Below are 15,671 nucleotides of genomic sequence, written 5' to 3'. Positions count from 1 at the left end.
TAAGCAGACTCCCCACTAAGTGTGGAGACTGAAGTGGGGCTCAATCCCAGGACCCTAAGATCATGACCTGAGCTGAAACCAAGAGTCAGGCTCTTAATCAACAGATCCACCCAGGTGCCTCTAAATTTCTTTGTATTTGAACTAGATCTTTAATATCCCATCCAATTGGAAATTGTTTCTCTGGTTTTCTACAATTATAAAACTCTCAATTATCTACTTTAAAAATGAAAGTCAGGTTGTTAAAGTTTTTTGACCTGTATTTTTATTTTTTAAAGTGTATAGGTTGAAAAAAAAAAAGTGTATAGGTTGAGTATACAACAAAGAAAAAAGCTCTTGTCTCAAATAAGGAAGAAAGTGGAGGATAGGAAATAGCAGAAGAGCAAAGGAAAGAGTTAACAGTGAAGTGGAAGAGCAAAGGGGAAAAAAAAAAGACAAAAAAAAAAGATCAAATAAGAAGGTTGGTCAGGTAGGTTGGTTCGAGGCAGGCACATCAACCAGGCTAATGTGGGTAACTGCATCACCTTACTTCCTCTCCTTAAGCTGGTCAACTTCATTTTTCTACCAACCAAAACTCTGTTTTCTGTTACCGTCTAGCTATGAAAGGCACCCAATTTCATAATGAAATGTGCTTAAGATCGAAAACTCACAAATGTTTAAATACTTCAAGAGGAGCCACAATTCAAAGGTTCCTGAATTTCAAATTAATGCACCTAATAAAGGTTCATTTTCGGTATTAAAAAAATAACTATCAATTAAATTCCTTCACTAAAGGCTGGCAGGCTTTTCTTTTAAAAAATAAATTAATATTAATATAGAAGGAGAAATATGAAAATCAAGTTCTTGGTTGTCTCATGTTGATAATATAAACGTGTTCTACAAGTGGAATTGATTTCACTTACTCAACATGGAAAATACTAAGTTATATGAGACTGATTCTTGCTGTAAGTTGAAATTCACATTAAGTTTCAACTAATGAGTCTACAGATTAGGTGGAAAAGGATATCTTAGGGTATATTTAAAAGAGAATACCAGAGTGCCTGTGCGGCTTAGTTGGTTGAGCAACTGACTCTTGATTTAGGCTCAGGTCATGATCTCAGGTCTGAGATCCTGGCCCCACACTCAAGCAGGTTGCTTGAGATTCACTTTCTCCCTCTTGCTCTCCCTCGGCAATTCCCACACTCTCTCAAATAAATAAATCTTTTTAAAAAAGAGAATAGCTGGTAGTAGTAATATACTTAAAAAAGAAAAAAACAGGGGTAATTATTTGTCCTCCAGTTTCAACTGTGCTGTATATAGTGGTCATCTCGGTTCCTTCTCCTGTGACTACAGCAGCAGTCTGATTAACTAGTGTGAAGCAAAAACCTTTTTCCAGGCTTCAGGATGCAAAAGTATTCCATTTACATATTTTAATGTTAATGGCAAGAAAGAACTATAAAACATGAAACTTGACCAGAAAAGAAAATGTGGTATTTTAACGTTTAAGTTTGGCTATAAATAAGTGTAACACACTTTTTTCTCTTTTTACATACTGCAGATTTGTCCTAGAGATAAACATGAAGGTTGAGATAATCATGAATAAGCCAAAAGGTTTCATAATCAGATTTTAATTAGGTATCTTAGTGTTCTTGATATTATACTGTCCTCTTCCATATTTCCTAGTAGAAAAAAAATCCCATAATAAATAAGCTATTTATCACACAAGTGTTCAAGACCGAAATTGTTTTATGGCTATCAATTACATCAAGCAATTGTTTTCACTAAGAACAGAGAGAAAAACTTTATAGGAAAGTGGGTACTGATACTTTGTGAATCTTGTCTCAGGCAGTGTTTCTCGTTTGTTTTTTGTTTATTTCTGACAAAATATGTTATGACAGACTGATAAACATGATAGGCAATAATACCAAATTTCCATTAATCTGGTGATTCTAAATATCATACTTATAGATAGAATCTTATTAAAAATCTTACATCAAATGTATTTGGAAGGGGAAAAAAAATCAGTTGCCAAAATTCTTCTCTTCTGGACTTTGAGAAAATATGTTCCAGGTAGAGAAAATATATTAAAACTGAAGAGTAATGAATAAATATAAATTGTTCAAAGAAGAAATTTTTTTTAAAGTGACACAGTGAATTCAATTCTATTCCTCAAATTTTAAAACATTGACATATTGGTCCTTTGACTCTATCATGTTTTCTTTTTATTTTCATATAACTGACTTTCAATCTTAACAGATTAAAAAATCTTTCAATTGACAATAACTATCAATTTAAAAAATATACCTAATAAAGCCAAATTCCTTTGCTATTGAGGAATAATATTAACTTATTTTTCCTTTGGCCTAACAATTGTTTCTACCCAGTAAGATAAACAGGCTTTGGTTTTAGAATAACTAAAAACTTAATAATAAAGACTTGTCAAACAATTCATTTTCTAAAGTTTTTATTCACTGTATTGTACACCTGAAACTAATATGACACATATGTTAACTAATTGGAATTTAAATAAAAGCTCTCATATCACTTTATATTTTAAAAAAAGATGTCAAAGTTTACCACATAATTTTAAAAATACTTCATAAATAATTCAGTAAGCTATTTTACCTATAAATTACTTCTCCTTAATATGAAATATAGTTTCTAAATCTCTTCAAGTCCCTACATAATACCAGGCTGACCAATAGAAAGAAAACCAAAAGCCATGGAAAACAAAAGTATCGGTTATAGGTATCCTTACACCACCAAAATACAAGCAGGTTAGAACAAACCACTAACAAGTCATAAAACCATAATATCAATATTGCACTTCTGTGGGAGAAAGAGAAGGGAAGCCCTTTGGGAACCTAACAGATATGATAAGAGGAGAAACTCAAAATAAGTAGAAATCATGGCAAATCAACTGGAGACAGCAACTGAAACTGGAAGGTGAAAATACCAGATGAATGTAAGGTATAAGGTCTAAAGAACCTAGGAAAATCTCACCCCTGAGAACTCTTAAAACTAATCAGCCAGGACTCCCTTCTAGGACAGAGATCCACACTAAGGAGAATGAATCAACTGATCGTGCAATCAAAATGAGCAGGACAGAGAAAAATAACAGATGGAAAGAGAAGTCCAGATAATGTGGAGGAGGGGAACAGAGCCAGGAAATCTCAGAAATCAAGCCACCATAATTTGAACATTAGGGAATAAGAAAAGTCAAGGGGCCATGAATTTGGAAAGCTAATCTGAATCAGGTTCCTTATGAAAAATGAGCTTCACATAAAAAATGGGAGACAAGAATATCAACATCAAATCCTATGCAATACTGTTAAAAATTAAAAGAGAGTAAGGAGCAGGGTAACACCCTTATAGACAATAAGAGTTCACCAGAAAGACAGATACACAGAATGTCTCAAAACTATTACTTGTATTTAAAATGACAGTCATGTGAAAAAAAGATAAAAGCCATAAAAAAATAACCATGAATCAGAATTAGATATAAGATGACAGAATTCAGGAAGAATTAGAAATTAAAAAAAAAAAAAACATTTTGGACATGAAAACTAAACTAGAAGCATAGGAGTGAATAAACACAACAGATAATGCCTTAAATAGGTGAAAAGGGAAAATTTTTTTAACTCAAAATGAAAAACAACTCACAAAAAGTGAAATATATTGAAGATAGACAAGAAGACCCAATGCAAATAATAGGAAATTCAGAAGAAAACCAAAGCAAGGCAAAAGAACAAATATAACAATAATTCAAGTAAATGTTCTTCAAATTAAAAAAAAAGCAGGGTGAGGCACCTAGGTTGTTCAGTCCGCTAAGTGTCCAACTTGTTTTTGGCTCAGGTCATGATCTCAGGGTTGTTAGATCGAACTCCGCATCAGGCTCCACACACAGCAGGGAGTCTACTCAAGATTCTCTCCCTTTCCCTCTGCTCCTCCCTCCCTACTCCTCTCTCAAATAAATAAATCTTTAAAAAAAAAAGAAGAAGAAGAAAGAAAAAAAGGGATGTGAAATTACATAATGGAAGAGTGCATTACATGTCTGAGAACATGAACACTGAATAATACCAACACATATTCTGGTAAAAAAGAAAGAAGTAAATATGGTCACTTTAAGCAACAATGCTCTTGCTAGCCTCAGGTTATCACTGACTTATTTTAAAGATTTTATTTATTTGAGAGAGAGAAAGAGCACAGGAGAGAACACAGAGGGAGAAGGAGAAAGCAGGCTCCCTGCTTAGCAGAGAGCCTGACTTGGGGCTCGATTCCAGGACCCTGAAATAATGACCAGAGTGGAAGGCAGACACCTAGCCAACTGAGCCACTCAGGCACCCCAGTTATCATTGATTCTAATCAGCTGTCATTCTTGTCTATTCTCTTTCTTTCACCTTTCCACTTGTAATTAAGATTCTACATTAATCTAAACATGGATTTTAGAAAAAAAATATTTACAACTGACAAAAATAAAAAGATTAAAAAACCAAGTAGTATCTGCTTAAAAACATATTTGTTATTGCTCCTTTATGAAAGTCCAGTAAAATGACAAGAAATTAAAAGCACTAACCTATTCAGATACACAGTAGCAGAGAAGACAGTGATGGGTCAAGAATATTTGGGAAGCTGAAATACAAATAAATGAGTATGAGCAATTTAGCCAGTGAAGGTTGCAACCTAAGGGCCAATAGAATGATGAAACTAAGAAGCCCCTTGATTCTAAACACGAAAACAAGCTCAGTAACAAAGACCCAAAGACAGAGATCAATGGATGAAACATAAAAGTTAGTATCCTTGGGGTGTCCAGGAGTCTGTCAGTTCGGCATCTGACTTGGTTTCTGCCCAGGTCATGATCTCATGGGTCAAGGATTTGAGCTTCACCATCAGGCTCCACACTCCGTGGGGAATTTGCTTTAAGATTCTCTCCCTCTGGGCAGCCCGGGTGGCTCAGCAGTTTAGCGCTGCCTTTGGCCCAGGGCCTGACCCTGGAGACCCGGGATCGAGTCCCAGGTCGGGCTCCCTGCATAGAGCCTGCTTCTCCCTCTGCCTGTGTCTCTGCCTCTCTCTCTCTGTGGATCTCATGAATAAATAAATAAAATCTTTAAAAAAAAAAATTCTCTCCCTCTGCTCCTCCTCCCACTCACATGCTCTGTCTCTAAAATAAGCAAATAAATCTTTAAAAAAAGAAAAGAAAGTTGGTCTCCTCACTAAAGGCAACCATTTGTTCACTAACTTCCCAGAAGATCTGAGCAAAGTTGAAGCATGATATTATAAACTCAGGCACACCAAGTGGTTAAGAACAGGGTTAGCCTATAGAAATTGGGGGATTAAGTACAAAGTCTTTTTTTTTTTTTTTTAGATTTTATTTATTTATTCATGAGAAACAGAGAGAGAGAGATGCAGAGACACAGGCAGAGGGAGAAGCAGGCTCCATGCAGGGAGCCTGACATAGGACTCGATCCCGGGTCTCCAGGATCACGTCCTGGGCTGAAGGTGGCACTAAACTGCTGAGCCACCCCGGCTGCCCTAAGTAAAAAGTATTGAGAGTGAACTGTGGATATCCTTAGTCAACAGAGAAATGTGAATTACACCCATTAAAGAGCCTCATTCATAAACAGAACTTCCCATCAACTTTTTAGGGTCTTACTCTAATATATGAATCAGCCAAATACTACCAAAGATTTAAGGAAATCTATGAAAACGTTAGAGAACAAATGAAAAACATTAAATTGAAGAAAATAGAAGACAAGAGGCAGAAGGAAACTTGAAAACAATCACTAAAATTAACATCCTCAGAGAGGTAAAATGTTACATTTTACCTCCAAGGGCCAGCGCCCAAGAGCCAAGCAAGGCCTGGCCAATTTAGCCAATTTAAGGAAAACAATAAGCTCTTTTTAGATTCAGGTACGTTATTACATAAACAGTGAGAAAACAGTAGTCAAAGGTGCCAAGTCCTCATGGCCCTTGTGTGGGGAGACACCGAAGTAAAAGGGACGAGATGGAAGAGGATTGATGGGACACCCTATTCCTGAGGAGCTAATACTATGCTGAAGCTAAACAATTTTATAGCACGCAGCTGTGCCCTAAGTGGGGCATGGTAACAAGTCTCAAGTCTCAGATTTCAGGGAGGAGGATGGAAACCAGGGAGGAGGATGGGAAAACTGCTTAAGGACATCCTCCTGCAAGACAGGGAGCCTTCCTGTCTTTCAGAAAGGCAAAAAAAAATGTTTTGTTTTTTTTTTTTAAGATTTTATTTATTTATTCATGAGAGAGAGAGAGAGAGGGAGAGAGAGAGAGAGAGAGGCAGAAGCAGGCTCCATGCAGGGAGCCCGGCATGGGACTCGATCCCAGGTCTCCAGGATCACACCCTGGGCTGAAGGCAGGTGCTAAACCGCTGAGCCACTCGGGCTGCCCAAATAAAATGTTCTTGTGAGACTCTTCACAAGACTACCTGTCTGGCCATGTTCCTAGGAGGCTTGCAGGTTGTTACACCAAGACGTAGGCTGGTCAAAGGTTTGAGCTCTGCTTGTAGGATACGTACAGGGTCATCACCTGGACATAAGGGTGGAGTCACTGCCCTACAGACACAAGAGCAGAATGCTAGTTTTAAAATGGAATATTTAGGGATGCCTGGGGTGGCTCAGCAGTTGAGCATCTGACTTCAGCTCAGGGCATGATCCGGGTGGGGTTCCAGGATCGAGTCCTGCATCAGGCTCTTTGTGGGGAGCCTGCTTCTCCCTCTTCCTGTCTCTGCCTCTTTCTCTAGGTCTCTCATAAATAAATAAATAAATAAATAAATAAATAAATAAATAAATCTTTAAATAAAGGGGAATACTCAGAGAATAAAAAACAGGATCTTTGAGATAAAATATGATAGAATCTTTTAAAAAAATAAGTGGAGAAACTGGAAGAGAATACTGAGACAATATATGAGAAAGTAGAAGAAAAAGATGAAAAACACAAAATAAGAAATAAAAAATGAAATAATCAGGCTAGGTACCAGTATCTTAAAAAAAGGAGTTCCAAAAATAGAGATTAGAAAAAAAATATAGGGAAAGAAGTTATCCAAGAAGTGATATCTAAATATTTCCCAGAACCGAATGACATTGAATTTTCCCATTACAAAAGTTCACCAGTGATTGACTCAAATGGATGAAAAAGAATCCATTCTCTGACACAGCATCAAGAAATTTCAGAATACTGGGAATAAGAATCCTGAAGCTTCTGAAAAGAAATAAACAGAGGAGAGTATGAAGAATCAAAAAGACAAATGACTTCTCAACAGCTTCAGTGGAAGCTGGAAGGGAGGAGTAATGCTGTAAAGTTCGGGACGATTCCAGGCCTAGACATCAACATACGTAATCTTCCAGTTGAGTGAATGGATAGAACTGAGCCATGCAGAATTATACCAATGAATCAAAACAATTTATTGTTCATGTATTCTTTCACAGGAAGCTGTTGGAAGAGGTACATCACCAAAATGAGGGAATAAACTCATTTAAGACAGAAGATTCAGGAAACTGGAATACTCAACATGAGAGAGGTGAAGAGCAACCAACCCAGATTATTATAGCAGAGATTTCCAGGAGACAATGTCTTTAGAGGGAAAAAAAATTTAGATTACATGATGTCTTTGAACCCACTAAGAAGAGACTTATATTCCTGGAGGACAGTTAGGGTCTAAGTTAATGTGTGCTACACAGAACACTGAGCAAATGAAACAGTAAAGCAATTACATTATTAACTCCAAAAAACTTAAAACAGGAATTGGACACCCCCCCAAAAAAATGTAATTACAGATACCACACAACCCAGTTGTGAATAGTATTTACATAGTCAAAATAGTATAAATATTGAATGTTATCCAAAACTGTGATGTGATTGCACTGTACTGGGATGATGGAGAAGGAAGCTATGTGTTTAGGGAAGAGGTAAAAGGAATACATCTTCATCTTCATCTTCCAAAATAGATCAATAAAGCCTAAAAGTGAAATATCAAGAAACAGCCTAATAATCATGTTACTTAGAATCATGTTATAGAGATAAGTCATATTACAGAGATAAATAGAAAAATCACTAAAAGATTTGAAAGTGGTTATCTCTTTAGCAAGAGCAGGTATAAAAAGAATAGGGAAAGAGACGCCTGGGTGGCTCAGCCATTGAACACCTGCCTTTGGCTCAGGGCTTGATCCTGGATTCCTGGGATCAAGTCCCACATCGGACTCCTTGCAAGGAGCCTGCTTCTCCTCTCTCTGCCTGTGTCTCTGCCTCTCTTTTTGTGTCTCTCATGAATACATAAAATCTTTAAAAAATAAAAGGAACAGAGGAGAGTTCTGTTTTTCACTTTAAGTCTTGGGGGAAAAACTTTATTAACTTAAAATTATTTACTTATTATCATGAAATTAAATAAAACAATAAATGAAAGATAAGTTACATTTATGGGCTAATGCAAATAATTCTATACAGTATACTTACCAAATGATCCTGACAATAAAGACTCTAACAGGCAAAACTCAAAAACTCAAAAACTGGATTGTAGTTCATATCCAGCAACACTGGAGTACAAAAAAATGATTAAACAGACTACTTCATTTTTGAATCAGGGGAAAGGGGAAGGGAAGAGGTAAGAAATAAGCTTACCAAATTGTATAGTGTTCTGTAGTAAAATCACAGAGTATTATAGCAGAAAGAAATCTTCTATATTGGCTAACAATTTATTTCCCTCATTTTACAGTTACTTGTCCAGGGTTACACAGATGGTTTGTGCAGAATCAGACCCTCTGCTCTTAACTCTCACATGCTTTTCATTTCATCACAATGCATTTTTAAATAATGATTATGAAACAAATATATTTGTGTTCCTAGTTGCATATTCATTAGTACTTTTTTGTTTTAAAAACGGAGTCTACTTGAAAGAAAATATATAGAGAGAGGTGATTGTAGATCCAACAAAGGTATCACATAGCCAGGCTACATATGTCATTATGCCTTGTTTCATTGACTGGAAATGTTCAAGAAAGGCATTTGATAGGGAGAAGAGTAACATTAAAACAAGCAAATAGGGGCACCTGGGTGGCTCAGTGGTTGAGCATCTGCCTTTGGCTCAGGGCGTGATCCCCAGGTCCTGGGATCGAGTCCCACATCAGGCTCCCCCAGGGAGCCTACTTCTCCCTCTATGTCTCTGCCTCTCTCTGTGTCCCTCATGAATAAATAAATAAAATCTTAAAAAAAAAAAATAACTTGCCCCTCACCACAAAACATGTAAAAACCTAAGTTTTAAGTTAAAGCACATTGGTGTTTTACTTAAGCATTAAACAAGTACAATAAAGGAAAAATATCTGTAACTGAACTCTTTTCCTACTTCTCATAGGATGGAATGGAAGGAACTGAGAATTTTTGAAATTTTTAGGCTGTCAACTTTATTTGGCCTAAGCTGTGGGTTCATTCCTTCTTTACGTACCTTGAAATGTGTATTTTCCTGCAATTTGTATTACTGTTCAAATGATTCAGAACACCCCAAATAGCTAGTCATGCTCTAGAATCTATAATTTGCTGAAAGTGGGTTTTGGCAACAATTTCATAAGGAAAAAATACAGTGCCTGATAGTTTAAAAGAACTGATTCAACAAAAGGATTAGGGGAGGGATTCAGTAGATTTTTGATAAATAGTATGTTACACTGGATACTTGGTGTAATAGGTTTTTAAGATATATCTGAGTGTGTGAATTAGCAGGAATATAAAAAAGTGGCCCAAAGCTAATGCAGAGGACCCATTATTATCAGTTACTACCTATCATTCAAGTTTGGGTCAAGTTCCTCATCAAATATCAGGAGGAACTTCAATTTGGATAAAAAATAAGGCTGTCAAAATATTTTTTGCTCTTCTAATTTACTAATTACACATTACATAAAAATTCTCCTTACCTTGGCAAAAGGGAGGAGCATAAAAATTAGTAGCACCAAAATCGTCATTATTAGTCTATTCTGTGCTAAAATCTATACTATAACATTCCTGAGTTTGAGATTCTCAATAAGACTAAACACCTCAGAGGTATCTAATAAACACCTGTAAGCTGTTGATTTAAGTGGCATTAGATCAATATATAGTATTTTCCTATTAGGCTTTCCTAAAATAAACATATTCCTATTCTCTAAAGCTATTCATTTTTCAAAAAGCTCTTGTGTCTTTCAATATTGAAAAAAAAAAAAAAAAGAGTAAAAGGAAGAGCTGATTTTCCAAGATAGGAAACTAAGTGGCTTCTAATTTGTTCAGCTCATTCTACATCACACATACTACTCTAGTCAAATGGCCTCTAGACCATTCTGCAACTGAACAGAGCAGACACAATGCTTCATGAAAGTGGTAACTGGGCAGCTACAAAGCACTCAGATCCTTGTTTACTACTGTATATTTAATCACACAAATACCACCCACTGCATTTTATAATTAGTAAGCAGCAATAGTTTGTTCCATACTACTTTGTTATTATTTTAACTTTTGGTTGGAATAAAAAATTATTTTACCATAATCAATGCTTTTTCATCCTGAAGCAGTAACTATGAGAATTCATTATTCAAATCATACCTGCATTTATCAGCCTAAGAGAAGTATTTCAAATGATATAGGCCTGTGCTACATTAGGAAGGTTCCAGGAAAAAAAGAAAAAAAAAAGATAGGATTATTTAAAGGCAGGTTCAGAAACAAAAAAATAAATTTGTAACTTTGCAACTCTAATGTTTCATAAGCACTTTCTATTTCCACAAGAAACTCTAAAAGTTATATATAATTAAGCCAGCTAATAAAACACAATCCTAGCAAGTTTTATGTATGAGGAAAATTTTCATACATTAGCAGAGCATGGTTTACAAATAAAATATACTATATTTGTTAGCAAGTATAAAAATGGTGGTTTCAGATTTATATTTTAGGAAAAAAATTACTTTATTTTAAGAGTCTCTACCTAAATTTATTTCAGTATCAAACAACTACAATTAGTGATGGGGCAAAAATCATCCATTACTGTGCAAGATGTTAATTTATTTACAAAAACTATACAAAATTAGATTAATTATAACATTGACTTATCAAAGCTTCCTGAAATTAATTTTGCTTTTGGAAATGTATCAAAAGTCTTCAGATCCAGAATGACAGTCTTTATTATTTTTAATTCATGGAATTATAGCACATCAGATCTTCAAGCAAAACATGAAATAAAAGCCTGTACAATAAAGTATTATTTTCCTGATAGCTTGGAATGTAAATTAAAATATGTTCCCTTTTTACTGAAGAAAAGAACTTGAACAAAGTGTCCAATAATATCAAATACCTGTTAGAATGGCTTGTCTGCTAGAATTAAAGTAGGGCGATTACTTCTACATTTTTAAAAATGGCCTTAAATTAAGTCCTTTTTTTTCCTTTATAAAAAACGTTTTTCTCAGCCATTTCAGACCTCTAAGCCTTACCACAAAAAATGTTATCAGTTTTTACTAGTAAATCCACACCCACAGAAGGGGTCCTTAAGACAGACTTATTTTAGAAGTGAATATAAGCATGACTAAATTTCTTAAATTGTTAACAAATCTAGGAGCAATAATTTAATATTCTACCACAAAATATAGGTAGCCTTAGGAGCAACATGCTTGGTCAATCTTTCTTAAGCTTTTAGGCTGGATGCCAAAACATTTAAAAATGAAGGAAAAAAATTACAGTGACTCTTTGCTAATGGCTTTTCAGATATTAATTTGCAGATATAGCTAAATGCTCAACTAACAAAGTATCCAGGTTATCCAATGATATTTGCCATGTTCATAAAGCAGTAACATATATATAAAAGTAACAACAACCAAAAAAACCACAGGTATTTTAGGGTTAAGATGAGTTTATCTAATAAGGATTACATGAGAAATATCACATAAGACCCAAAATAAACTTCATATACAAAATTATATGATGTGACTTTGCTCAAACACACCTAGAATTCAGATTCAAGTCAAATAACTAGGCTGGCTTTTTTATATCACCAGCTTTCATTAGGGCTTTAATAGCTCTCGCCCTCATCTCAAGTTCTAGCAGCTCCAGCTGCTGTGCAGAAGGCTGAACATCTTCTGGTGGAGGAACAGTCAGGGTGGCTGCTTTGGGTTCCTTTGGGCTAGACTCTGCCAGTCCCAGAATCTCATTCACACTTTTCTCAATGTCTTTCTCCAGGTCATCTATCTGACCAGCTTCACTTTGGACTGTATTTTCTGGGACCTCAGGAGCAGCAGCTTCTTCGTTGCATGGGCCTTCTATGTCGCTGTCATAAGCATCTGCATTTATACTGAGTACATCACTATCTTCCCCTTTGCCTGTAACAAACAAAAAAGGGGAAAGAACCATGTAACCTAAATGCCCTGGTCAAAATTTCCTTTCTATTTGTGATTAAAAGGCTACTTTGATCCCACCTCCCACCATGGAGTCCCAAACACATTCCATAATCTCTATCCCATCCTCTTTTCCCCTGATTCCTCAACTTTGAAAACAGATATAATTTAATATAAATTTTAATGTATTTTTCATTCCAATTTAGTAGAACATGGAAGCACTGGAAGATTTATACCACCATATGGAGTTCCATGATCTCTTTTCCTAATTATATTTATTATTATTTTTCCCAACACTTTATACCACAGGGAACCTTCTACAATACAAAATGAAAGCTGATGTTAGAACCCCTGAGTAAAGCACTGCTTATTAATGAAAAAGTAAAATTCCATTCTAGGAGTTGTTTAAAATACTTTGCTTTTTATAAACTACAAAAAAGGAAAAATATCATTGGCAAGCTGGACACCATGTGCACTGCAATTATCCTAAATCTTTTCATATGCTTTTTCAAACACTTTGTTCTAAATCAATAAATTAAAGGAGAATGCCTAAGGCCATTTTCTAAGATGAAATAAGTTTTCATCAAGAGGATTTTAATTAATAAAGTTAGTACACTATAATTTTTAAAAATGCATTTGTTATAAAACTTCTATAACTGATGCTAAAACCTTGAATCTAGACATAAATTTACAGCCCTCAATTACCCTGGCTTTGGACATTAAGTCCAGCTTGTCATTTAAACTTTGACATCTCCATCTTTAAACATTTATATCTCCAATTTATTTATCTTTTAAATCTCTAACATGTTTTAAGTCATGATCCCCCAAATGTTAGCTCTGCTAGTCTTATACAAGAAAAAACTTACTGACATATGGAAAATTCTCATCATACAATGTTTAGGGAAGGTAATAAACAATTCTACTCCACTGGTTTTGTAATAACAATTTACTGACCCTGACTGATCCTCCTACATCCTAATAATTAAAAAACTACTCCCTATATCATAATTAATATGGAAAAATGAATCAATAAATTATATTTGTGCCTACAAATAGAACTTGTAAAAAAAAAAAAGGTTGCAATTTTAATTATTTGATGCCAAAGAAGATTTTACATATCTCCCCCAAAGCGACAAATATCTCCAAACAGCCTTAAAAAAAAAAAAGGAATATAGCCCTTTGCATAAAGGAATAATGCTTTATAGAAGTATTGGCAATTTGAGACAAAAACAAATTAAGTGAAGAGCTAAATTGTTCAGTTTCAAAAAGTTCATTTTCATGCTTAGCAGTCTTTAATCTAAAATTCTAAATCTGTACTCTCTGATCCTAGGGGAAATCTGTAGTCTGTTCAAAAGATTTTAAAACATAACTTTTTGAAAAACAGTGACTTGTTTTTCAAACTAGGAGTCACTGCCTGATAATGAATTAAGAGCAGAAGAATATAATGGTGGGTGGGGAGGAAGGAGGTCTGAAAGTTGGAATACCTGAATTCTAAATCTTACTTTGCTATTAAGTAGGTGATTTTGGGCAAATCACTTACCATCCCAACTTTCTCTGCTATAAAAGTTAAGGCAAATTGTCCTAGGACATCTCTAAAATACAAGCCTAGTAATACAGTAAGTCTATATAAAATGGCAGTACTTTATTTTCCTTTTCTCCCAAGATATGGTTACCACTTACCTTTCACTTAAAACATTTATCACTTGGATAATAATCCAAAAGAATTTCCTATTGACAGTAGCAGCCAGTGAAAGATAAGTAACATGTCAATAAATTATGCTCTACTTAATTTTTTCACCCGTTTTTTTTTTTTTAAGATTTTATTTTAAGCAATTTCTATGCCCAACATGGGGTTCAAACTCACAACTCTGAGATCAAGAGTCATATGCTCTACTGAGCCAGCCAGGAACCTCCCACCTTCTTGACAATAGATATTCTAGAAAAAAGAAGTACATTTACAACGTCCAGGCAATATAACTGAAGCTCACTTATCATCTTGGGTCCAGGGTTCAAGGTGTAATGATATAATTATGGAATCCCTTATATGCTAAATCACAAATTTTGAAGTAGCTGTACTTTTATGAAATTAATTTGCTTTGAATTTATCTGTAAGTATATAAATAACAGCAAATCTTAGAGATATTTTCATTAAGTGGAGAATCCACATTAGTCCATCCTTTAGACACACATGGCAAATCTTGTAGCTAAATATCACTGTCAGATATCAGTCTATATTTCTTACCAAAAGACTGTAAGAATATATGAGTGTGTATAAATATTTTTTTAATGGGATGCACATTATGTTCATCTTATTTTTGCGTGTTTTTCCAAATACTTCAAACGGCTAAGAACCACTGAGCTACATATATTCTCAACTAATTCAGATAATTTTTTAAGCCTCTTTATATAAGCTTAAGAAGCAACCACAGCTAAAGAGTTCTGCTCTGAGTTTATAATAATAAAATCCTTATTTTATAAAGTTACTGGCACCAGAGATTCAGGATCAAAATGTTTATATACACTCTCCATGGTTTTTTTTTTTTTCATTTATATATTCTATGGGTTTCAAAGTTATTAGTGGGCAGAAGGTGGGCTTTACTTTATTTCTTTAGTTTAAACAGCTATGGATATCCTATAACTGAAGAAATGGTCCTCCATAAATTTGGTGTTCTGTTTACATTTAAAATTATTCAAAGTTGGGGTGCTTGGTTGGCTCTGTCAGTAGAGCACACAACCCTTATCTCGGAGTTGTAAATTCGAGCCCCATGTTGGATGTAGAGATTACTTAAAAATAAGCTCTTAGGGACACCTGGGTGGCTTAGTGGTTGAGCGTCTGCCTTCAGCTCAGGGCATGATCCTGGGGTCCCAGGATCAAGTCCCGCATTGGGCTCCCTGCATGGATCCTGCTTCTTCCTCTGCCTGTGTCCCTGCCTCTCTCTGTGTCTCTCATAAATAAACAAAACCTTAATTAATAAACAAACTCTGAAAAAAGATTTATTTTTTTCCCTTTATGGATTCTCTGTTAACACAGTACCAGTGAATGCATTCACAGATTCCATTTGCCTATGATACCTGCACATAGATGCCAAAGCTTTGTACAATTTGTATCTGAAGTAACTTAGCATAAGCACTTCATTTCACAATGTGAAAACAAGTCAAGTGACTTGTACAATGTAACAGGACAAATTATTTGAAATGTGATCTAGGATCATACTTCAAGTCTTTTCACTATTCCTTAATTTTCATCATTTTATTGACTTGTTTTTTAAAGCATCATTGGCAAATACATGACTACACTTCCAAAGATAATTTATTTACCTCATCCTTAGT

The 15,671-nt window shown here is 34.9% G+C and overlaps 1 protein-coding gene across 1 annotated transcript in view; it reads right to left on the bottom strand.

Moving 5' to 3' along the window:
* Positions 1-7,388: 7,388 nt before the first annotated feature.
* The window catches only part of CAAP1 (caspase activity and apoptosis inhibitor 1), a 49,991-nt gene continuing 41,708 nt past the window's right edge, over positions 7,389-15,671 (bottom strand). The window contains exon 6 of the mRNA XM_026009009.2: positions 7,389-12,326. Coding sequence (XP_025864794.1) covers positions 11,980-12,326 — 347 coding nt within the window. The 3' untranslated portion in view covers positions 7,389-11,979. The remainder of the gene's footprint in view (positions 12,327-15,671) is intronic.

Source organism: Vulpes vulpes, chromosome 12 (genome assembly GCF_048418805.1).
Source record: "Vulpes vulpes isolate BD-2025 chromosome 12, VulVul3, whole genome shotgun sequence".
Classification (NCBI taxonomy): Eukaryota; Metazoa; Chordata; class Mammalia; order Carnivora; family Canidae; genus Vulpes; species Vulpes vulpes.
The sequence above is the reverse complement of the archived record's forward strand: the minus strand, read 5'-3'. Positions and strand labels throughout refer to the sequence as shown.